This window comes from Syngnathus typhle, linkage group LG5, assembly GCF_033458585.1.
Source record: "Syngnathus typhle isolate RoL2023-S1 ecotype Sweden linkage group LG5, RoL_Styp_1.0, whole genome shotgun sequence".
Taxonomy (NCBI): domain Eukaryota; kingdom Metazoa; phylum Chordata; class Actinopteri; order Syngnathiformes; family Syngnathidae; genus Syngnathus; species Syngnathus typhle.
Window position 1 is genome coordinate 20,348,825 of NC_083742.1, and position 25,603 is coordinate 20,374,427.

A 25,603-nucleotide genomic window follows, 5' to 3' on the forward strand; every position below is an offset into this window, starting at 1 on the left:
GCCAATTGTCTTTGAAAAGCCTTGTTGGAAAAGCAGTAGAGAGAGCCAAAGGCAAAGAGAAAAGAAAAAAAACATTTATTTATTCTTTATGAATGTGGTGTCACACAGGTCCTGTCGGGGGAGGGAGGGAGAGAGGGAAGGGAAGGGAAGGCGGACTGGTGTTGATTTGAGGTCTGCGGTGATCCGCCTGTCTCTCTCTCTCTCTCTCTCTCGCTCTCCTCCCGACAGGAAAGCTGCACTTTGGATTGGGAGAACAATCGGCACATTCCTTTCAAAGTGCCGTAGGTTTTACGTTACGTACAAAGTCTTACCTTGCTGTTGCAAAAGACACTCTAACATTCCACATGACAACTATATATATATATATATATATATATATATGTATATAATATATATATATATTTTTTTTTTTTACATTTGTGATACCCGCTGTAGGTTGTAAAAAAATGTACATGACATTGTTGTGTCTCAGTACAAAACATAATCCAAAATCATCATTTTAAAAAAACAAAACAAATATTTTTCACTCCATTTCAGTGGGTTTCAAAGTGTGAGGTCAAGCACATTTTTGTTAAATGGAAGATAAATTAAATTTTCAGTGGGGGGGGGGGGGAGAATTCCCACAAGGGCATCTCGGAGAAAATCAGTTTTTACAAATTACAATCCAATAGATAAATTGTCAGTTCTAGCTTGTAAAATATTCCATTTGAATTGTTTTCGAATCAATAAAATTGGTTTCATTCTCACTGTTATATATTTCCAAAAGACGCTGGCTTTTCATTTCTGGTTTTGCAATAACTCTTATACACCATTGGTAAGATGAGAATTCCTACTCCCCCCAAAAAAAGGTCTTATCGCTCTGTACGAGTCTTTTCTTTGCAATGACTTCTTTAAATTGGTTAAAGGATAACTTGAACAGAAAGCTTGAGTCACATTTTTTTGCTTGCAGTAAGTGACCAAAGTAGAGGTTGGTGAGGAGCCCGTCATCGCAAAACCCTGCAAGTCAAATGTAAAAAGCCCCTTTGAATAAATAACCCACACAAGCAGTTGTACAGTCAGCGTCAAATAGCAGCCTTGACTTTCAATGCATATTCACAAACAAGCGCGTGTACCGCTGCGCGCAAACAGTACTTCATTAGAACCACTTACGACCGACTATACACACAGCGGAAGTACTTGCACCTGTCTCCATGGTAACTGACAAAAGCGCCAAAGCGGACCCCCGCCAAGCCACGGCTCCAGAGCGGCCAACGGAACCGAAATCGATGGGGCTCACGCTGCCACGGAGCACTCATCCATCAATTTTCCACCGCGCTTGTCCTCATTAGGGTCACGGCTGAGCTGGAGGGCCAAAGGTGAGGTACGCCGGACACCGTTGTCTGACCGTTGAATTCGGGAATCTCGTTGGTTCCGCTCAAATGGAGGTTCCACTCCAGGATGTCTGAGGAGTGCGCTTCTTGACCCGCTCTGATGTACACATCAGTGCCTTGAGATAACTTCCGGCGCAATCGAAATAAAACGGGCTTGACTTGGACCGCTTGGCGAGAACCGGCCAAATGGTGCGGCGTTGCCTGGCTTTACGGAGGACAGCGGTGGTAACCGTGACAACAAGAAGCCCACCGACCAGGTGTCATTGTCTGCATAAAAGTATTTACATCTGAGTTCTGTGGCTTATTTCCCGTGCGTGAACGTCCCGAGTCAAAGAAGGCAATGAAGTGTCACCAAAGGTAAAAGAAGAGGGTGCGAGCGTGGGAGTTCATCAGCTGGTGCAGATGCTGTTGATGGAGATGATGGCCGGGTCCACCAGGCCCAGTTCCTCGTGCTCGTTGACGCACAGCTGGTAGCCGCAGCCTCGCCTGCGTTTGAGCGGCGTCACCTTGGCGTCGGGTTTGGCGCGGGGCGGCAGGAGGAAGCCCACGCTGCCGGCGATCAGCATGTGCCAGATGCTGTGGATGTAGAAGTAGTTCTCCTCCGTCTCCACGAAGGCGTAAAGCGCCACGGCCGACGTGGCGATGGCCGTGCCGGGGAACAGGAAGAAGGCCCAGCGCTTCCAGGTGGGCGGGTAACATCGCCGCCGGCGGATGGTGCGCACCGTCTGATGGGAGCAGGAAATACAAGACGTTTTTTTTTCCTCTTCACTTCATTGTGTAACAAGGTCAATCAGCGGTCATCATTTCGAGTTCCTGCTTGTAAAATGGCCACAAAAGCGCCACGAGTATCGATACCTTGACACCAGCCAAGGTATCGATACTCGCTTATGCCTAGGAAATAGCATTGACATGCTAACAGCTAGCATAGACACTTGCGTTGTTTTTTGAAAGCAACATTCCATAGTTTGTTCCTTACACTTTTATCAAAAACTGTCACTTTCATTTACAAAAGAAATTTTTGCTCCTCTTATTTATTGTGTTATTTGTTCATTTATTATTTATTCATCGCTCTTATTTATTCATTGTTTGTGCCTTCTTGTTTTTATGTTTTTGTGTTGTTTACTTGTATGTCTATTGTGTACTATGTCTTGCCACCGTGGGATAGTGGGAACGTTATTTCGATTTCTTTGTGTGTCTTGGCATGTGAAGAAGAAATGGACAATAAAGCAGACTTTGACTTTGATACAATTGAAAGAATATTTAGTATTTATTTGTATTCAATTATTCGACACTCCATACATATATAGGAATAGAACTTTACGTCTTTTGTTGTAATCTAACTGGTTTTAATATAGAAGCTTAACCGATTTTTGTTGGTGGTGTGCCTGGAGATTTGTTCCAATGAAAAGGTGCGCCGTGAATGAAAAAAGGTTGGGAAACACTGGTCAAGAGGATGGTTCGTTTCCAGTATTGGCTAGCTAGCGCAATTGTTCCCCTCGGTAGTAGCCGATGCTTTGTGAACGTAAAGCGTAAAGCTCCAACGTCTGTTTTCTTTCTGTTCCCAGTTCAGAGAGCACGTAAGGTCGGAGACAGAGAGGAGTCGGTTAAAGCACCAGATGACTTGGAATGGAACCGGAAGCCATGACTAATACCCACACAGGCTGCAGAACTTTTAAAAGGCCTTCAGTGATCATGTGAAATTGCTTCATTGGTCAGAAGGGCACGCTTCTTTGCCGTGCCCAAGTGACGGATCACACCTACGAGCAGGAGGAACTTGAGAGCCGCTGCGGTCAAAAAGGCCCCCCACGGCATTGGCTTCAAACCAAACATCCACTTTTAAACTAGGCTTAGGCTTTCAAACTAGTGTTGGGCTTTCAAACTAGCGTTGTATTTCTCTTTAGCGTATCAAAGAGAAGTTCAAATTTGAAATGCCATTGTGTCAAAAACATGCTTTTTGAGGAATCATATGAAAAGATAACAACTTTTTACGACAAAGATATTTCAAAAAACAACCTCACTTATGCATCCATGCATGGATTGAATGGAAAATCTGAATGAAATAGAATGAAACATAGACATAAAATGAAATTAATCAAATGAAATAATTAAAAGTAAAAAAAAAAATCCAATTACTATAGTTTCTCATTTTTAATCTTAAATCTCAAATAGCCGCAAAGGCACTGTCCAGTTAAACAAAAGGAGAGTAAATATTTGCCTTACCCATGCCACTGCCATGATGCCCAGAGCAAACAAGCTGGGTCCAAGCAGGTTCCACAGACCGTGACGGTCCAGCTGCAAAGCCATGGAGAGGGACATGGCCCCCAGCAAATAGAGCACCTGGAGAGGGAGGGAGGGAGGGAGGGACGAAAATACAACAACATTCTTTATCGTCAGCGCCATTAACATTAGCGTCGAAAAAGGTGCCGAGGTTCCTCGGTGAACAGTCTGGCTCGTGCCAAGGCCATCTGGAGGCACTATCAAAGGACATTTTAGTCTTATTACTCTGCTCTTTCATAAAGTCTCATTTGATCAAGTGCGATATTTCCCCCATCGCACCATCAGCTCATTCATTCATAGCATTTCCATTCGCTTCAATGAGAAAAGACGACTTGCCTTACGAGCACGCTCGCAGAACCAACGAACGAGCCGCCGCATTTGTATGTCGAGGCGCTGGCCGCTTTTTGGAAAATGCAACGCTAACAAATTCAACCAGCGGCTTCCTCTGCATGACGAGCGGCAACCAAAACAAAAGCGCAGAGAGAAAGAAAGGCGGGCGTCAAGCCAGCTCTATAAATAACCAGCTTTTCTTTTTTTGTCAAGCTCACAATTTGACACAAAGCCACAAGCATGTAAGGAAAAGATAAAGTGCCAGTGGAAGGGGGGGAATCGATAAGATATGCCGTCTGCGTTTGTGTCTGCCGGGGGAACGTGGGGAGACATTTGGGGGAAAGGATGACCCGCCCGCAGGAGAACACAACTAATTGGAATGGACGAGGGAGGAGGGGAGCGGCGGCGTGCGGCAGCAGTCATCAGTCACGCCGCAGCACCGGGTCACGAGCGGCGGCCCGACACGCATCCGGCCGCCGTTGCTGAGTGTTGGATGAAGCTGCGCCCGCACGGTGTCAATTCGCCCTTCACCAGGATCGGACCTTCTCTAGGCCAACGCTCAAGATATGTCTGAAGAAGAGTCCAAAAGAGGATGAATCGCTCGATTCATGAAAAGTCAGTCATCTTTGATGGTTGAACTTTAGCGTAGCTCCGTTTAACAGGTAGCTCCTTTTGCCGTTTCCAATGCGACTGTCAAACGCATCAACAGGAGGACCCACCCACCCAACAACAAAACTGGAGACTGGATGCAAAGATAGAGACATCACATCTTATATTTCATTCATAGCGCTCGAGTCAGTCAAGATGAACGGCTCCCTTGAGGTTGCTTCAAAGTCCTTGTGTGAAGTTTTAATTACCGTATATATCTACAATCAGTTGCTCTCAGGTCTTCTGCTGCACACACACACGCACACGCGCACACACACGGTTGCACTTGCCAGTCCTGACGCGCATTTGATTAGCGGCTACGGACTGCAGCGCTCAGCAAAAAGGAAAAGTCTAGAGGACAGCAGATGTTCGTACACTCCCCTCTTTCTGTCTTGAGTCATTTCTGAAGACACACTCACTCACACACACACACACACACACACACACAACATGGTGGCTCACAGCAGGAGCACGGTGACCCACGGAGAAGTTGCACCTGTTAGTGTTTGTTCAGCGCGTCATGTCAACAAGCAGACAATCACAAAGGCGAAGGTATTGATCTTTGCCTTTACGAGAGAGACACACAAAAAAAAATGTTTAAAAAAGCCGATTTTTTTCCCCCTCCTTAGCGGTCTGCCTTTTCTTTCAAGTTCATCAGACTTGAGTCGAAATCAAATCCAGTCTCAGTAGACGCAGTCAAAAAAAGCAGCAGCCGGCCGGCCAATTGGGAAAGGCGTACCTGTTTGATGATGGACTTGAGCCTGGCCATGGCGATGACCGTGACCCACACTGACATGAGGGAACCGAGGAAATCGCAGAACTGCAGAACATCGTACTCCATGATGCAAAAGACCACGATGCCCGGCTGGTCACACGCGTGGTAGAACTGGCGGTGAGACGGTGTTGAGAATAAGGAACGAAAAGGAAGGGGAAATTGCTTAGCGGCCAGTCTCGAGAAAATGGACGGATGGCTCCACTGACATATTTGATTGGAAACAAGCGATTGTCGCTACTCACGGTGGAGAAGAACATGGTGAAGATGTAGACCGAGGCCTCCAGCAGATAGTGGCTGCGCACGGCGATGACCACGGGCGGCACGAACATGAGGTTGCTGAGACACAGGAGCAGGGTGGAGAGCAGCTGGAAGCTGTACGAGTAGGCCTCCGAATTGTCCGTGCAGCCCCAGCCTTCCCAGCCTGATGTGAGCAGCAAACACAAGAGCACCAGGGTGGCTTTTTGTTGTTGTTGAAATCAATCATGTCAATCAAATCAAATAAGTAAAACAGCTAAATCGATGAATAAACTTCAAAGTACCGTCAATTCCGGACTATAAACCGCACCGGACTATAAGCCGCACCAGCTAAAATTGGGGGATGTTTTAGTTTTTTTCTTATATAACCCGCACGTGCACACGCGTTTTTTTTACAAAGAAAGACCGTTCACAGAAAGCCTTTTTAAAGTTTTTATAACATACTTTAACATGTCTTTCTCAACATTGCCTGTGACGAAGGGTTTAGAGCCCTTTGACGCAGGTCACCTAGCGTGCATTCCTACTAAAGCTCATAATAGTCACAAGCAACACAGCCAGAATAAGCAGCAGCCATAGTAGTGTTTCAAAATAGTATTTCTGTTGTTGTTTTTTTCTTCAAGATACCGCAGTGTATAAAAGTGATCAAGTCATCACAAAAATCACGAACAAAATCCTTATATAAGACGCACCTGACTATAAGCCGCAGGGTTCAAAATTTTGGAAAAAAGTCGCGGCTTATAGTCCGGAATTTACGGTAGTCGTTGCCCTTTTTTCCTTCCTTATTTTAAAAATCTCATCATAACAACAAAATAAGATGTAAATCCAATCACATATGTAAATCAAATAAGCAAATAGATCAATAAACTCAATTCTCAAACTGACCTTCCTTCTTAATATCTACAGCAGTAGAGAAATAAATACCGCCCCCAAAAAATGAAAAGCGAAACTTCAGATGATACAGTAGACAAACTCCAAGGTCAATCCTGTTTCTGTGTTTTCCAATCTTCACGCCAATCTGCTGAGCCAAAAGAATGAAGCTAATTAAGTGGCACCCAATATGCCTTCAATCCACAGCGATCTAACCAGTGGTTAAGGAAAACAAGCCGGCCTTGTTGTAGTCTGCAAATCAAATCAACTCTTTCGGTTGGCATCAGGTCGGTCGTCCTTGTAAGCAAGGCGTCTTCTCTTTCTTTCTTTCTATTTATTCGGCGGCGAAGTTGTTTAGCCGCCACAACAGAGCCTCCCGCTGAGCTGGCCTCTGCGCAACATGAATTGGATCCCCATCAAGAGGCAAATTGAATAAGACGGCGCCAATTAAATATTTGTGAGCACAGTTGAAGGGAGAATTTGAGGGCACGAGCTGAGCCGCGTGTAAGGCAAGCGCCACTGATAAGGTGGCAATCAAAGCAGGATTTCAAGAATAATCCTCAAAGGACAAAGCTTTGTTTAGCGCTGTAAGCTCATACTTGATTGCAGAGCTGCTCTTAATCAAGCACTTTTGGTTTTTCCAAATTGTACTTTCCAAATTCCTCGAATCAAACCATTAGCATCAGCCGCCCTACGACCTAAACCGATCCATTTCATCAGCGGATCATCAAATCAGTCGTGCAAAACAACGGCCGCATTTTCGCATAAGAAAAGAAAAGAAAGTAGACAATCCATTACCCCGCCGCGTAAACTTGAATATTTGATGAAAAAGGCTTTTGGCACGCCGATATTTTGCTAAGTGTTAATTATGAAGGAATGATAACTGGCAATCCGTCCAAAACACATTCCGGAGCTATTTTCCAAGAAAGTGTATTTCATTTGTTCCTCGTGATAATTGAATCCAAACGAGGATGATTTGATTGAAATGGAAAAAACTTCCAAGCGTTGAGGGGGAAAGAAGACAAACTTTGAATGCAATTAGCACCATGGGATCAAAATGATGTCCTTACCTGCTTTGCATTCACAGGCGGCATACAGGTAGTTGTTGGTGCGAAGCAGCTTGCACTGTCCGTACGTGCCGCAGTCGTTGATGCACGGCGTCAGGTAGGCGCGCATGTACACCTCGGCCGTGATGTTGGCGCACGCCTCAAAACTGCAATGCGCACAAAGCCACATTTTGCATGCTTGGCCCCTGATTCAACTCTTCGCTCAATCAAACACTTTGAAACTGGACAGGGTTGGTGGATTCCCAAAGTTAATAAATACTTGATTGGTGCATTAGCATAGCACGTGACTGACTGCTTTGGTTTCAAGATGAATCAATTGACAGTAGTGCCCGGAGATATGAAATGAATTCATGGCAGGACCAACTCAAATCACTCTCAATTGAAATTGTCTTTGAAATACAAAACAAGCTTGCTTGAGGAGGTTTTGTCGTTTGAAAAGACGGAAGGGAACGCTCTCCCACCACTTCATGATTTGAATATTTAAATGCCCTCTTCAAAAGGTTGTCTTTTGATCGTATTATTTGATCTTAATCCACAAATACCGTTAAAAGACAAAGTATTCACGTCGGGGGTTTTTTAACGTGAAGAATCCTCACACGGAAACTGATTAATGACGACAAAGTCATAGTTAGTTAGGCTCAAAGTTTGCATGCTAAGCTAACACGTTCTGCTAGTGGTTGATGATGACGATATAAGCACAGCTTAGCTTTACCATTGTTGGGGCTGAATTTTCTACTGGCGGACTTTTTATGCTGTCCTGTAGTTTATCTCTATTGTATTTTAATCAGACAGCTCACAGGAAAGGTCATTTTGGGGATTGAGAGCCATTAGCGGGTTAGCACTGTCGCTCGACCTGGTGTAAAAACACGAGTGCTCGTAGATGTTTTCCACGTTTTTACGTGATTCTTTTTCATCCAGCATTCTCATTCGTCCTTCATCTCTCATGATAAAATGTTTATTTTTATATGCATGCGACCTAAAAATGTCTCGAGCGGAATGATTCATTTTTGAATTGTACAAACAGACGATGGTTATTTCACGCAAAGTGCCAAGTGTTACCACAAAAGATTGACAAGTTGGAATCATTTTTGAAGACAATCCGTGGACGACAAATACATTTGTGTCGGCGTTGACGCGTCACTAATTGCCAGATCGTACAATCAATCACGCCGATTGAAACTACAGGAGGTCGAAGACAAATGTCCCCGAATGGATATGAATTTGACGACGCAGCTGCCGGCCTGCTTATTTTCCCGTTTTATCAATCAACTAAATTAGAGTTGTGAAGCAAACGTGTCACTCGCAAGCAACTACCTCTTCCACGTGACCTGAATAATTAAGTGCACGTAAAATATGTGAAAATGCCAGATTGCCGTGTGGGTAATTTTTATAGCGCAGCTCGGCTCGCTCTCACCATCTGTTATTCCCACTCAATTGCAAATCCCGAGTGGATTGGAGAGAGGAAAAATAAAATCGCTCTATTCAATTGTGTTCACACTTTTATTAAGGCTCAGGTGAAACAACTCAGTGACCAAAAATACTGAGAGTCCTTCATGATAACCTAATAGAAACAATGTCCCTTCCTTTTTTTCTTTTGACTTCCTCCAAATAACTTTATTCATCCCCAGAGAAAAACATGTTTGTCCTGAATTTCTTTTTAAGCACGACCGTCGATTTTACAGGGGGGGGGGCAAAGAGCCTTGTGCGCCGGAGAAGATGGAAGGAGAATGGGCGGACATCATTAGTACGCTGAATTATTGAACTTGGTAAACAATCTGTATTCAGATTGCAGCTAAGCCGTATTGATTGAATGTTTGTTTGTCTTTTTAATTATTGTCACCCGGCAATAGACGACAAATATTGTCTCGTCTCGGTGGCTCGAGGAAATTGAGGCCGAGCCAAAGAACTGATTACATGCTGTTCGATATTCAGGAGTAACACCTGGTTCCAAATATTTTGCACTTGTAGTTGTAAATAACAGTCACGGGAAAGATTTAAAGTCAAGAAGATCTGGATTCCTGTGTAGTTTGCATGATAGGGTGGGTGGGTGGATGGATGGATGGATGGATGGATGGATGGATGGATGGATGGATGGATGGATGGATGGATGGACGGACGGACGGACGGACGGACGGACGGACGGACGGACAAACAGATGTGTGTCTCTGTGGCGGCCATGTTGGAAGGGGCAATGTTTGCATTAAAGGCTATGGGAAGCATGTATACATTAGCTTCACATCGTCGTGGACACAACTCAAAAGCGGCCCGTTGTATTTTTTTACAACCATTTTTTTATTTACAACCATTTTGTACTGCGGTGTGGATTATCAGGCCACGAGAACAGTACAAAACCTTCATTTTGCGCTTTATTGGTTGTTTAGAGGCCAGGAAAAAGTAACAGATGACCTTTCTTGATTCGGCTGTAATTCATTGACACCGGGGGAAATTGAAAAGAACGTCTTACCCGTGTTGCGTGGCACATAGAGAGCGCAGACTGAGGTACCACGTGCCCGTCTGAGGGTACGGAATCCTGAGCTTGGTGACATTCGCGGAGGTGTTCACAGAGAGGAAAAACCCAGCGACGGATTCTACAAGAGAGCACAAATTGTCGTGACCGCAGTCATTCTGTACAACGAGAGCATTGTTCACTTGGAATCGGCGCGTGGAGACCTCGGTGCCTCGTGCACGGAGGGATTGCTTTTCTGCTGACTGCGATGTACCTGATTCACATTTCAATGATGAGTTTTGCCAAAGGAAGAGCGGCATCCCGTGAGTCAGACAGCCACGCACGGTGACATTCTTGTCTTGAAGCGTCGACTGGAAGACACAAGATGAGAAAACGTCGTCATCCAGTTGAATGGACCAAAACAGATCCCGTCAAGTTCACCGAGTCGGGCGCCCCAGTGCTGCTGAAAATGAATAGCTAGAAAACAGATTCCAATCTCATCCCGCCTTAACGTGCCAGTAAATAAACGTGTCGAACCGAGATGAGTCATTTATTGACAACCACCTTTTAGCAGGAAAGCAAACTAGAGCCTAGCGTACAGTATGGCTAAGCGGGGACAGCGTTGATGAATGAAAAGAGGCGGCGGCAGACACTTTGCCAGGTGCTACCTCCGCTCAGCCACCATCTGGCCTACCATCTCTTGATAGAACGACTCAATCCAACCCAATTTCAAAACTCGGCCCATAATGAGTCCCCGCACCTCCCTTGATTACACTTGCACTTCCCTCCCAAAGTGCAAAAGTTGAGATTGAATCGCCCAACAACTTTTAGATGACAGCAACCTGCAAAAAATCTCATTCAGTGTGTGTGTGTGCGTGGGTGGGTGTGTGCGCGTGCGGGTTGGAAGCCCCAACCGCCCCGCAACGAGGCTCTCTGCGTTTACGGCGTCTTTGATTGAACATTTTAAAAGAGAATATAAAGCCACACAGAACGAAATGACAGATCAATAAAAGGAGTCGATTGAAAAGGAGACGAGCGCCGTTTCTTGCTCTCAAGGACGCCTCTCGTCCGTCCGTGCGCATCCAAATGGCCCGAGGATGACGTGACATCAAATCAAAACCACATTGGTGACTTGAGGTACCGACGCTTCTTGTCCATCCGAGAGTTGCACAAGTGGCAAAAAGAAAGATGTTTGAGACATGGCCTCCTAAATAGCATAGGTCATATTTGACTGCTGTGTTTGTATTCGCCGGTGTTTGGAAAGCAACATTTTTTCGAACATTGGCCTCACTAATCCATTCACCGCTGCCGAATCCATTCGAAGGAACGGCTGAGCCGCCATTTCATCAGCGTCGTCCCTCTGACAGACAGCTCTGCTCTGCGCTTGATAAATGCCAGCTTGATACGGCCTCTCTTTTATTCGCCGCGTTTGGTGGCTAGCATGCGCCGCGCTGCACATTCAACAAGGAGCTAGGCAAAGAACCAGCCCTGCACATTCCGCTACCCAAACTCATTCAAATAAACTTTCATTTGGCTCCTTAATGTACACGGATTCCCGTCAATGTGATTTGCAGAAGGGGGAAGGGGGGGGCTAAATTGCCTTTTGGAGGACTCTCACCAATTTGTGTTGACTCAGTTCAACACCTTCTGCTAAACAAGTTTCTCAAAGGCGCTGCATCACTGATTAAAAAAAACACACACACACACACAGTGGGATGTACAAAAGCTAATAAGACATAGAGAGTGCCAAGGACTAACTCATTACAGCACACATAAGCCTGACTTCAAGAAAACTTTGAAAATTGGATCTAAAGAGATTAAATGGATGAACAGGAGTGGGGGGGGGGGGGGGGGGGGGAGTCATGCTACATCCGCTTTCGCGGTTCTTTCTAAAGAGTGACGCAATGCAGACAAGATGTTCTCGTTTTTGGGACTGCAAATCTGGTCGGCTTGTGACAAGCAAGTGACACATCCTGACTTGGGGGGATGGGGGGGTTGTCTTTCAAATAATAAAGCATGACAGACTGCATGTCACTTTTTGTGGAAGCGGCCAGGTTTCGTCACGTCCGCGAGTACCATTCCACTCGTATGGATATTAGGGGAGCGCAAAAAGTAGAACAGGAGTTAGGGTTAGCGTTGATGTCTGTCGGGGAGGTGACAGTAATCGTCGTCACTCGACGACATCAGTCAATAAAGCTCCCAATGAATTATTCAGTCCATTCATCTCATTTCCTGGAGAGGAAGCAGGAGGAAAAGCCGCTGGCTGGCTGGCTGGGGCCTGTTTGCTTTCTTGCGGCCGGGCCGCTTAGATGAGATGATCAATTACAGCCGCCTTCTTTCACTGGAGATGAAAGGCGAAAGGTGTTTGCATATGACACGATGCCCACGGAACACGAGGGAAACTGCAATTTGGGGTCTGCGTGCTGCACCTGTACTAGCATTGCTGGCTAATGGCTAAAAACATACTGTTAGTAATCCTTCTCAGAGAGGATAAAAAAAATATGCCAGTATTGCGTGAAGGGGACTAAAACTGCTATACTTGAGCTCATCAATGGCGTTTTGCATTGAATAGAGTTAGCTCAGAATTGCTTTGACTCAACCTGGACAAATGCTAATGGAGGGAGATGCTTGGTAAAATCCCCCCAAAAATGTCAGCATGAAATTCAAAATGTGAATATCGACTGTCATTTTAAATTGTAATATTACCAAGCATCACTAGATGGCAGTCAGTTTGTTGCGGAAACGTTCTGCTGAAGTTTCTCCGTTTCTCCTGAATGTGTGATGCGGCACGGTCACTATTTCATTCGACTGTGCAGGTGCACCAAATGTTGTGTAAACAGTCAACCTTCAAGCTAAACTGACTTGTGCGCCGTGCAGCAAGATATGAAATGGCATCCATCGATCAATCTGCCAAAGCCAGGGCATCTTGCATCTGAGGTTTTCAGCAGCGACTGCACGTGTCCTCCACTTGTTCTTTCAACACTGACTGACTGCTTTCGAAGAAAAGTCCACCTGGCAGCTCCCGACAGAGCTCCAGAGTCACTGCAGGTGCATTGTTAATGCCATTCCCAGCTGAAGGACAACTTGACAAAAGACACGTGCAACACATTTGCCATTTGAGCCCCAGTTGGACAGAAGTTGAACACAACTCACCGTGTTGAGCTTGAGCTCCATGTTGAGAACGCCGCCGCTGTCTAAGACGGGCATGAGGTTGATGGCGAACACGGCCGCTCTGTCCGGCGGAATGGAAACGTTGGGACCGAAGAAGACGTAGAAGTGCACCGAGAAGGTGTCCAGCTCGTTGCGAAGAGTCGGCCGGACGGGCCAGCACTTGTCGGTGTCGGTGGGGGGAGCCAGGTAAACCACGCTGTCCGCCGAGGCGTGCGGGCGAGTGCCGTTGTACCACGGGCTTCCCGGGACCGCCGCCGCCGCCGAGAGGCTGTCGGACAAGGAGAGCGCCATCGCCGTGCCGAACGACTGCGGCATGTTCATGGATGAGCTGGCAGAGGACTGCTCCTTGGATGCGTTGGATTTGCTGCAATCTGGATAGGACGACAGGACAGGCAGACAAAAGGGAATCAAAGGCCTGACAAATGATTTACCCGAGCTGTCCATGGTTCTGTGTGTGGCGCTTGATCAAATTCAATGAGATCATCCAATCCACTTTGACACACTAAACAACTGGATGAACCGAATGGTCGTTGAGCTGCTCTTTTTGGTTTGCCTGCTTTGGCCACATGGGGGCAGTATAAGACACCAATCATTATGTTCATTATTCATACGTCAAAATTCCTCTGAGCTCATGAAGAGTTTGTGCATCGTGATTTAACGCTGCATTCCAATTCATTGTGTTGCTCCTACTGGTGTGTCCATCCTGGCCACAAGGAGGCAGTATAACAGTCATGCAGATAGAAACGAAGAAGAGAAGACTTCTTAGGTGACTGGAAGAGGCTGAAATATGAATCATTCAATTTCAACTAGGAGCATCAAAACATCTTCCAGCCTCTTTTATGATGAGTTATTCAAGATTTGCCAAACTGTTGCTCATTGTGAAATAAGCTCATCATACAGTGCTCAATTTGTTCCTCCTCACAAGCAAACGCAAAACAAAAAGGGAAAAATCATCCAAATGATGGTGAGTATCTTGAAAAGCGTCCAAGTCGGGTCACAAGGACCGCAGGGCGCCGCTGTATTATTATTTGTTTTGTTTTGTTTTGTTAGTAAAGTCATGGGGTCCGTGGGCATTTTGAAACTTCCCGAGTGTTACGTGCCAGTTTACTTGAGGCGTCCTGGTGGGCAGGAGAGTGGAAGCGGGGCTGCTAATCCATAGCAAGTCGTACACAAACAGGCAATAACAGCCTGGGTTATTGTACTTGCGCTATTAAGGCGCGCTTTGCAGAAAGAGTCGTTTGCGGGCGGATCATCCCCTTCGGCGGCCTTCTGCTATGTAAACAGGAAGCTTTTTAATGAGACAGAGATTCACAGTAATTGCAAGCGCTGTGCTTTCACCGAGCATAAAGGGCCCCCTTGCAAAAACGGTCATGGATGGCAACTATCAAACGGCAGCCGTTACCCGAGGGGGGGGTTGCTGAAGCCCTGCCTGCTTTGAACAAATGTTGTCTCTGCGTGGCTTGAAGTCATTTGTTCGGGCTGCTCGGAAAAAACAGCCATCGAGCACCGAAACGTTCCATATTTTAGCCTTCCTTCATTTGAATTTAAGACTTCAAAGCAAATTCACAATCCAAACATTTGACTCACAAGCAAGCATCTCAAATGCAACCAAACGGACTCTCGTCAATGCCCGATACTCTACCGAGGCTGCAACCTGCGTGAAATATGCTGCAAAAACAACAATAATAAATAATAAAGAGCAGCCTACTCCCCCACCCCCCCGTCTACGAGCTCCAACAAGACGCCAGATGATCCTGAAGGGTGCTTCAATTTAAGCCCACAAAAGGTCAAGTAAGATCAGGCTGGTCCAGCAGGGAAAAGACATAGTGTGAATAATTAGTGGCCGCGTTGCCATGGCGACAAGGTGCACCGTAGTACAATGTCGAGCAGAGGGAGGGAAGCGGACTTCCCGCAGATTCCTCAGCCGCCCCGCAGGGCTGAGAAAGCGCAACACCTCTGCTCTTTGCAAGCTCAGAACAACACGGAGCACTTGAGTTGTGGTGCCGCACGAAGACGGCAGCCGCATCCAGCTTGATTGGGAATCTATAGGGTTCAACTCTTCCAAAATGGAGTACTCAGCGCTGAATCACATGACACGGCCTCCGACATTGGCGCTCGCTCACCTGTAACCTGCACGCCGATGCGGAAGTAGACGTCGGCGTTGGTGAGGTATCTCTCCACGAGGACGTAGTACCATCGCTCCCAGGCGGCCGCCAAGGCGTCCAGCTCGCAGGGGCTCCGCTCCCGGCAGTCGAGGGCGCTGGAATTGTGCACGGGTGGCGCCCGCGCTCTTATCTTCAACACCACGGGACAAGTGTCGCCGCTCTTGTTCCTGACGCCGCAGTTCAACAGCTGAACTTTCACCCTCGATATGTAATTGGGCACAAACACTCTGCACACACGCCAAGAGACAAACGCATGAATGGATTGGCTTGCTTAGATGACTTTCGCTAAACGGAAACTGAACGCAAATGGAAGAAAAGCAATTCAAATACATATATCCTTCCCAGTAGATCGCAATTGATGAAGAGCATTCCAAAAAAATCTTCCATCCAGCAGTACATCAACTGCCTTGGGAAGAGTCATCCCAAAAAAACCGGAATGTAAAATACTCCTCAGACACTTCACTTTTACAGGAGGCAAAAATCAATAAGGAAGGAGAGAAGATTGCATTTTTTAATGAACAACTTGCACTCCAGTAATAAGATAGGGGAGCCAACTGAGGCAAATAAGTTGCTTTTTTCTTGAGGTGGCAAAAAGAGTGGCCAATTTGCCCAAAATACCTGGAAACAAGGGATACTTGCAAAATATTGCTTAAAAGGTAACAAATTAACAACACTGCCTTATTGATGCTAATTGCTAACCCGTGCGTCAATGGCACTTCCCATTGTTTGCTAGCAATAGGCTAGCATAGCCCAGGCTATGTTCTATGTTCTTGACTTTAGAGCTGAACAATTATTCAAGCTCACGTCAATGTTGCAACGTAGTAGTAAGGCTGCAATTTAAAAAAAAAATAATAATACGTCAGTAAGCTTTTTCTAAATATAGGATTTGTAGGCCTAGCGCAGATGAATGAATGACTTCTTTGAAAAATGAATGCTATATCACAATATTGAAGGGGCGTGGACACAATGAGCCCTAGCGGACTAACTTGTAAAGAGCAGATCTGTTGTGAGCGGGGATCATCTGGTCAATGAAGTATCCCGGATAGAGCACGGCGATCCCAACGAGCCTCTGGACGATGAGCTGAGGTTGGAACAAATACTGGCACTCCTCAGACAGACCCTACACCAAAAGGACGCAGACAGACAGACAGACAGACAGACAGACTTTCAATGACAGCTTATGCAGGACTTTCAAGATGGTTATCATCTGCCTCCAAAAGCATGAGAGCGTCAAGTCTGTCTCTGGGGATTAATAAAACATTTGTGAATGGCGCGCCCTCCATTTCACTGGAAGCTGCCGTGGTGTCCCGTGAGGATGTCACGTACGTCGATCTGCGAAACGAAGCCTGCTCGCACCAACGGCCGGCAAATCGGTTTGAAAAGGAACATCGCGTCACCAGTCGGACAGCTGTGAATGCCCAATGAAGTCTTTAGTTCCTGTCAAGCGATCACGAGCCCTGCTCCCACCACTCTCTGTAGTCATGATTATGGCGCCCTTTGATTGATTACAGCCTGCCCGCCGGCTTTCGAATTTCAAAGCAACGCTCGAGTGACTTTCGAAGGCCTCCCATTACACCGATCGCATGTTCAGCGAGCGATGCAGCCAGCCATCAGCTTGCTTTGCACCCGAGAAGCTAACACAAGGCTGTCAGTTAACTGTTGCTAAAAATAGCTCAAGACAAAAATGTGATACTCGTATGAATCCTAAAATAGCCAGACCCTCCATCCATCCATCCATCCATCCATCCACGTTAGTGTATCAAGCCAGCCATATTGTGAGACTACGGAAACCTCATAAAAGCCAGATGCAAATTCAGCTGTGAATCACTACACCAGCAAATGGGCCAACAAATGACTACTCAACAGTTAGGTGAGGGGCAAAATGTGTGACACTATTGTTGTGTGACTAATAGGAGTCGCATTGTTTATCAGGGGGACCCGACCGAGCGACCGACACGTGGGAGAACAAAGACGGATGGATGGATGGCCCGACCGACGCTGGGCTACACAGTCGATATCTTTCACATCTCATATGGCCTCCCATTAAATCCCTCATTGAACGCCCAGCTTTGCATGATGGGTCATCAGGAGGCGGCGGCGAGCTGGGCTGATAAGCAGTTAAAGCAGACACTATTAAATGGCCCCATTATGCGCCAGCCAGGCCGCTTTTGGTCAATGAGGTTGAAACTGTTCAAATCAATGATACAAACATGAATGAGCACGAGACATGGAGTGTGAGCTAACAACACCTCTGATCTTGCTAACACGCCGGCTAATGTTAGCATACCAAGCTATGCTACGTTGTCATATTGTGGCTTTTCAGTACTCCTCTGTCCAATTCCACGCTCGCTCATATATTTCTACTGAGTCAGCATTTAGGGATATTTGTCAAGAAAATCAGTCAGGCACTGTAAGGGCCACCCCACTCAAAGAGACATTAGCGGTGTTGGTAGTTTGCATTTTTTCTTCCGACTCGATTAATACTTTGATCATATCAATAGCTAATTAAATCCACCAACGTCTATGCCTGAGCCTTTGAAGTCATTACAAGATTCTTTTTTGTGTTGCCAGCAAAAATTGTGATCATTTGTAACTAGTTTGAGTCAATGAGGGTGAGACTTGGTCATTGATTCTACATAGATGATGGCTGACAGATGTGTGATGTGCGCAGTAACAACACTTCCAAATGCGTTTTACTTTCCGAACACAGATGACTATGGCAGCATTTATTCCGCTTTGTTAATGTGTGTGTGCGCGCAAGCAGGCGTGTAAGCATTATTCCTCGGCTGCTGGAAAATGGCCTCAGATAGCAGAATTTGGAAAAAGCGACGAGTTTTCCATCTCCGCCGTGTGTCATCGGCGTCCCCAAAGCGAGCCGATTGCACGTCAATTTGCGATGACATTGGTGTGTGCTCTGCGGGGGTATTTTACGTGGGCCGCTGGAGACCGCAAAAGAAAAGCACACGCAGACACAGAGGCGGGCGGGCGGGCGGCTGCAGGTAGCTAAATTGCCTGCAATGGAAATCAGCTGGTGCTGATGTGGCCGGCCGGCCACGTAGACGGACACGACGAGATGAAGAAAAACTCTTCAGACACGGTTCTGCCTCTTTAGTTTCTGCAGCACAAGACAGAATACTAATCTCTTTGAAGACGTCGGTCGTGAGGGGTTTTTTTCCCCGTTAAGTGTGACCAAAAAAAATATATATATTTCCTATTTAATCTAAATGAAGTATAAGGTCAAAAATAGTTTGAAGCATTTTGGCGTTTGGGGCTGCAAACCACAGAAGACAGAAGAACTTTGTTCTCGGTGGACTTTGAATCCATTTTTGAAAAAGGAAAGACTATTGAATACATGCCATTATCATCTTATCGCTGTAAATATGTTTTTTTTTTTTAATCGCAAGCTTCAACAAGGCAATGCTGATCCCGCATGGTTATATTGCTATCCGGAGGGGAACGGGGAAGGTTTGGGTCAAGCGGTCAGCCGCTCTTTCACTTGGGTCCAATCAAAGCGGAGCTCATAAATGGGATGAAAAATAATAACAACACAGTCACATCCTGTCAACGCGCCTCCCAGCTCCAAAGCTTTATGGACGCCACTGCGGCGATGACAAGCCATCATAAAAGCAGCCAAGCGGACGTGGATCTATTTTGGCCGTCAGAGGAGCGTCTGCGGATGGGCGGGACGACGGCGCAACACAAACACCTGACACTCACTCCCAATCCGCAAGATAGCGAGCTTATAATATCCCAAATTAAAGTTCATCAACCCAAATGCGCCCTCTGCGCTGCGGTGACTAATCATTTGAATGGTTTATTGATGAAAACTCGGTGTGCGTTACTATGGATACCTGTTGCGGTGTTGCTCTTTGATTTGTAAGGTCATGCGGTGTGCAGAATAATGTCCGCGGACGAGGCTTGACATTCAAAAGAGTGACCGACCACAAGCTGTGGTTGAGTTGTCACTAAGCAACAAACGATTCAATTACAGCTCATTTTGTCCTTGGAGCTGGATTTAGCTGACGTGATTACCGGCGTTATGAAGCTGTTGGCTAAATGCGGGCGACTCTCTCGCGCAACTTGCAGCTACTCGCATATCATGCAGATGGATGGATGGATGGACGGACGGACGGACGGAAGGATGCGACCGACAGTGTAAAGTTAGCCGCTGTTACCTTGACTGAGATCTTGCCTTCATCCTTGGGTAGATGGGCAGCCAGGAACCAGTCCCCAGGGAGCGGGCTGGTCACGTTGAACGCTCCGGTGGTTCTGTTGGGGAGCGTCCAGGTCAGAGTCACCGCGAAGGATCCTGGGACGACCGTATCCCGAGGGAAGTGAGTGCTCAGGGGGTTGATTACGGGAGGAGCGCCGGACCTGAAGTACCTGTCAATCCCAGCACATTTCTCATGATGACTTTCTCGCTCCGGTTGGTAAACAATGAGGATGTCAAACACTCACTTGGCAAAATATTAGGACACGTGCGCAATACACACCAAGGTAAGCTGAAACGAGTCATGTTATTGGACAAGTGACAAGTGATCCATTTCTTTGTCAGTATATCTGGCAGGAAAAAAGCATTTCCAATGGAAATAAACGGTAAATCCTTACACAGTAACATTGCGATTGGGGCAGCTGTCTCCGAAGGTACCGCCTTGTTCCTTGAAGGTAATGAGGTTCCATACGGCCATCATGGTGTCGTCAGGCACATTGAAGTGGAACAGTTCCACACTGGCGAAGGAGTTGAAAGCGCTGAGCTTACGAGGCGTTCGGGTGAAGTATTCGCTGGCAAAAAGGCAATCTGCCAAGGAAAGACAACGGCAGCTGACAAGATGGACGGACACAAAATGGTGACGGTTGGAGCTACATCAGATCTCGTCCCATTGACATTATACTCTGAGCCGCTCCGTGTTGTGTGGCTTGGCGTCACTTTTGCCAAATGGCAGGATGTGTGTCTGTGTGTGTGTGTGAGTGAATACTTTCTGGTAGTATTTATCTTGTTAGCCTTGTTCAATAAGTCGGCAAGGATCACAATTTGTTCTGCTGAGCTAGCGGTGTTAGGCTCAATTCAATTGGCCAACGATGGGCGGCACGTTGGCTTCTTTGATTAGGTGTGACATAAAACGTCTTAGGAAGTCTGAGTGAAAAAAAATGCTCTTTTCTAAAAATCCACAATATGATGAAGCCACAAAAAAGGAAGCGCAATATGCCGTGGGAAGACTGTAAACAGTTTATTTGCGTATATCGGATCAAAATATTGTCACGAGCTGTGTCAAATGTTATTTTCACCGCAGGCTGCTAAAAGAAACGGTCCAGCGAGCCACCGGTTGGTCGGTCGGTCGGTCGTTTGGACAACTGTGCTATAGGCTTCTTTCTTAAGCGTGCTCAATGGCGTCCCGCTTAATGTCAAATCCTTGGATTACACCCAGCCGAGGCTCTGCATATAAAAGCAGCAGATCAAGCGACAGGTGTAATCTGGCACATATTATCCGCACGAGCCGGGCTGGCATTTAACGCAGCCAGCAGGTGGGCCCAAAAAAAAAAAAACTGTAATTGCTGTGCAATGCAGCTCCTCCGAACATTAATAAAAGGATGTCTGCTGTCCATCGGAACGTCGAGGGAGGGAAATCGAGGCACGCACGCACTCAGCAGCCTGTTCTGACGTGGACTCGTAAAAGGAGAAAATTTACCGCCCGCGCGCACATAAAGCACACAGCAGCTCTCTCGCAAGTAACCTTGAATGCTGAAGTCCGGCCGGCAAACTCAGGAGAATGAATGAAGCAATCTTGTTGTGGAGAGCTAAACTCTGATCCCGTATAAAGCCCCAAGCTCCTGTTATTGTGCTCTCGATCTGGCTCGCGTCCCATACATTCAATTCCCTCTTTCACTTGTCCAAAGGGAAATATTTGCATTCAGCCAAGTCATGGAAGAACCAAAATCAAGATGTCAGGCAGACATATTTTGGACTCCATGTTTGGCCACCGGCTGATTCCCTGCCCGCCTCCGCCACACCTTTTCCTCCATCTGACCTCGCCAGCCCACCACCTCCTGTCTAGCCAGCTGCTCCGTCCGTGTCCACTCATTTGTTCTGCTGTCGGGTTGATAGGAGGACTATGTAGCAATCGTCACCATGAGCTAGAGAGACCGCTCTGTCATCGTGCATGTATCGGAATGCGTGACCAATTTCACGTGAGACCGATGACCACCCCATAAAAAAGACCAAAAATCGAAAATAAATTGTCGTCAGGGGTCGGTGTTGATGAAAGAAACATTCTATCGATAACGATTATGACCTGAGATATCCGATGCACCCTGCGGATGGAATGTTTTTTCTTATCACCTGAGATGGATGCACCCTGCGGATGGAATGGTTTTTCTTATTTTTATTGCCCGGCTATAAACACTTTGCTGCCCACTGAAAATCTTCCGCCGACGGTGGGGGCTGTGCAAAAAACACTGGACAAGCTGTTTACAGCCACTCCCAGCTTGAGAACTTTAAAGTGAACATAAAACGAGGAGTAGTACGGGTTGTCTATAGCCTGCTAGCATAATGCTAACACGTAAGACATTCACTATGGCAACGCTCACAGGCGTGTGTATATATATATTCTTCATCCTCCGGGAGGAGCAGAAACCTCGACGTTGTAGTTCCATCCGTGTTCGGTATATGGCTGTCTGGTGGCCCCCAGTGGTCAACGTGGGCAGCAGCAGGTGGCCATTCATTTGATGCTTTTTTTTCTTCTTCTCTTCATTAAACACACTACGCAATACCGACAAATACATGATGAGGCGACATAACCCAGTAGGCATCGTAGAGAACATACGTTCTGATACACAAGTGGATGAGAGCACAATTGGAAAGCTTGGGTTGGAGTTAACCAACCAGCCAGCCAGCCGGCCAGCCAGCCAGCCAGCCGGCCAGCCAGCCAGCCAGCCGGCCAGCCAGCCAGCCAGCCGGCCGGCCAGCCAGCCAGCCAGCCGGCCAGCCAGCCAGCCAGCCGGCCAGCCAGCCAGCCAGCCAGCCGGCCAGCCAGCCAGCCAGCCAGCCGGCCAGCCAGCCAGCCAGCCCCCTTTGCCAGCTTTCCCAAACTGTAGAAGTGCGTGCGTGCGTGCCAACGGCCATTTTTGGGTTTTCCCCAATCGCCGCACAAAGACGAGCAGGAAGACCAAAGGTTTGCACGCTGTCATAGCTGATGTCTTTGTTTGCTCTCACACCTTTACGTCTGCTCTGGAGGGCAAAGAAAAGAAGGTCCACAATGCAAGGAGTTGCTTGTGACAATGCCATCCAAGCCGCTCACTATTCCTGTCACTCTATAGTGAACTAACTTGAAAAAAGCGCCATAAAAAGCAAAAGAGAGACAATAAAAGCGTGTCCCAAAACCAGAAGGCGCCAAGCAGTAGGCAATGAAACCTGGGAGAGCGGCCCGAGGGATTAGGCTGATCACCGGCTCCGTTTCAGCACCGGGACCAGATGAACAGCGCCACGCGAGACTCCCCACCCACCCACACCAGCACCTGCCCGTCCGCCCGCCCGCTCCCACACACACACACACTCCCGCACAAAGCAGTGGACTCACCCCCAGGAACGCAGAGGAAAGTGGAAACGATGAAGAGCAGCAGCGGCAGCAGCAGCGGCAGCAGCAGCATCCTCGTGACGGGGCAGCAGTCCACCCTCCACATGGTTCCCTTCCGAGTGTTCGTGGCCGTGGACTCGAGCCGCGGTGCAGCTCGCCGTTGCCGCTTTACATTTTTACATCCTCCCCCTCCCCTCCCCTCCCCTCCCTGGCTCATCGAGCAGCTGTTAGCGCATGACGTCATCCAGACGCTGGTCGCACGCCGCCTGCTGGTTGGCTAAGTAGTGCGGGAGCTTCGTATTGGTCAGTCCGCGCGCGCGCGCGCACGGACATTGCAGCAGCCAGCGGGGCACGTCTTGCACGCGCATTTCAGCTAACGAGCACAAAAGGTCATCAGAATCGTATAACGTATTTGTACTCGTGTAGGCTTCAAATCAGGGGCTGGGTTCCCGTGATGCCCACTCCTACTCATTTTCATCATCATTAAGTAAGATGCACATTATTAAGAAGAAACTGAACACAAACATTCAAGAGACATGTTTTCCTTCAATGATGTCAACAGTAGGATGACACACTGACAACTTCATCATGGTGAGTATTGATTGTTGAGACAGTTAAAAGCACTAAATATTGTTGACAGGAAAGTGAAGTCACTCGCAGCACTGACTCACATTCGGAGCAATGACAAGTTGGGTCCGTAAGGGCTCGCATTACACTGGACAGCTTTACGTCACCTTCTGCCCGGTGAGTTTCTACTCAATCAATATGTTTGCAAAGTGTGCTCTGTGATTGGCTGGTGACTCATAGCTGATCATGAAAGTGGCGGCAGATTAGCAGAAAGGAACATGCATAGGTGGGTGAAGCTACCAGAGACTGTCCAGTCAGGGTAGGCAAATGAGCCAGTGCTGCCCCCTGCTGTCCCTTTCCCTGCATGCAAAGAGGGGGAACAAATGAGGAGGCAAGTCAAAGTGTGTCTGTCACGTTGCCTCATTGTAGCGTAGCAGTTGAGGAGGTCAGAGAAGACACCGTAGAGCCACAGGTGAAATAGTAAGTAACATGGCCCACTCTCAAAGAGACTGACTCAGGATTGCAGTCAGGATTATTTTTAGACTTGGAGATGAGTCATAATTGTCCTGAGTAGGGAGCGAACAAGACGCTCAACCGCGGGGCATCTATTAAACATGACACTGCACACTTAGCAAGCAACTAGGAGCACATTTCTGGGCTAAGGATGAAAGATGTTGCTCTCTACGTCTCTTTGGTGATTAAGACTTAGTGGTAGGGAGGGAGGGAGGGAACTGCCAAAGAAGGAGCTCGAGGAATTGGGCTAGGATTTGCCTCGGACTTGGTTCACTAATCTCTTTCCTGTCAGCTGGATTCTGCTAAGAGTGGCTAGCGAAAAAAAAGGAAGAAATGCAAGGGTGAAGCATGGGTCAAAGGAGATGGAACTCAAAGTCCAGCCATCCAGTTTCAATTCCACTTATCCTGTTCAGAGTGACTTCAGGGGCTGACACGGGAGGTTGAGAACGACGTTTTGGATGCTTCTCGTTTATCACAAGGCAAGGCGGACAGCTGAGTGAACGGCTACACTAGAAGAATCGCCCAGCGACTCGATTTGAATGATTCCAATTTTACACAAGAGTAAAAAGGTTTCCATGTGGGGGAGTTGATTTCACAAACGCTCATAGCGACTGTTGCTGTTCCTAAACAGTTTTTTCTTACAAAGGGCTGGGTACCAGGGGTTTTGGGTACCAGGGGTGCAGTACCGCGTTTGGTTGTTTGGGGTGCTGTTGTACACTAAGGCTCGTCCCCTTCACCCCTAGTTTGCAAAATAGAATCTACAAGAAAAAGTCAAACACAATGCAAATCTTTGCCACCTTGAACAAACCCGACAAAGAAAAAAAATCAACAAACCCTCACGAACCTTCGCTGCCCAGTGAAATACGGACTTGACGGGAAAAGCATGTGACAGACGTACACACGAGCTTCTTTTTTTTTTTTTCCCCCTTCTGTCAAATTGGACAACTTTTGCAATTTTCATCAATTTGAAACTTTCTCAGCCTCATCTATTTTCAATGCTCCCCCCCTTCGGGGTTAAAGCAAGAGCGGAGGGCCAGTAAAAGGATTTTGCTACAGATGCTTGAGGAGGCGGTGTGTGGGTGTCATTCACTATTGCGCGACTACATTTACACACGCGACTACAGATGCTTGAGGAGGCGGTGTGTGGGTGTCATTCACTATTGCGCGACTACATTTACACACACGAGTGTCTGACCGAAACGCACTGCATCAAATGCTATATACTACATTTGTTAAAATATAGTCATTGTCGTGTTAAGGTCTAGAAATACACTGACCATGTAAACTTTGGTACACATCCGCCAGGGCTTTGCATGCGACATCACCGCATCCCGATTGGTTCCTGTTGGGACAAAACGTTGACTCTATTTTAAAAATCAGGGGAAAACAGATGCACGGCACTGAAGGACAAACAAAGCCACCTGAGTCACCCCTTCTCCAGATACGTGTTTGGAAGTTTCAACAATGCTGCCGTTCTGTCAATACTCAAAGGCGGCGGTGGTTTGTTCCATGAAGATGTTTTTGACTCAACTGTGCTCTCGTGATAGATAATCCGTCAAAATGTGACACTTGTGAAGAAAA

The 25,603-nt window shown here is 47.1% G+C and overlaps 1 protein-coding gene and 1 long non-coding RNA gene across 2 annotated transcripts in view; one reads left to right on the plus strand and one right to left on the minus strand.

Moving 5' to 3' along the window:
• The window catches only part of LOC133154556 (uncharacterized), a 59,358-nt gene extending 55,928 nt beyond the window's left edge, over nt 1–3,430 (plus strand). The window contains exon 3 of the long non-coding RNA XR_009714489.1: nt 2,936–3,430. This is a non-coding gene — a long non-coding RNA (uncharacterized LOC133154556). The remainder of the gene's footprint in view (nt 1–2,935) is intronic.
• Nucleotides 104–25,584, minus strand: tmem8b (transmembrane protein 8B). Its single transcript, XM_061279370.1, has 14 exons — nt 25,444–25,584; nt 25,300–25,364; nt 19,980–20,169; nt 19,547–19,754; nt 16,358–16,491; nt 15,330–15,598; nt 13,189–13,577; nt 10,310–10,406; nt 10,054–10,177; nt 7,593–7,735; nt 5,643–5,821; nt 5,365–5,511; nt 3,591–3,707; nt 104–2,095 (listed from the first exon to the last, which is right to left on the minus strand). Exons 3-14 carry the CDS (start codon nt 20,060–20,062, stop codon nt 1,760–1,762), a joined length of 2,226 nt encoding a protein of 741 aa, XP_061135354.1. The 5' UTR covers nt 20,063–20,169; nt 25,300–25,364; nt 25,444–25,584; the 3' UTR covers nt 104–1,759.
• Nucleotides 25,585–25,603: the final 19 nt, after the last annotated feature.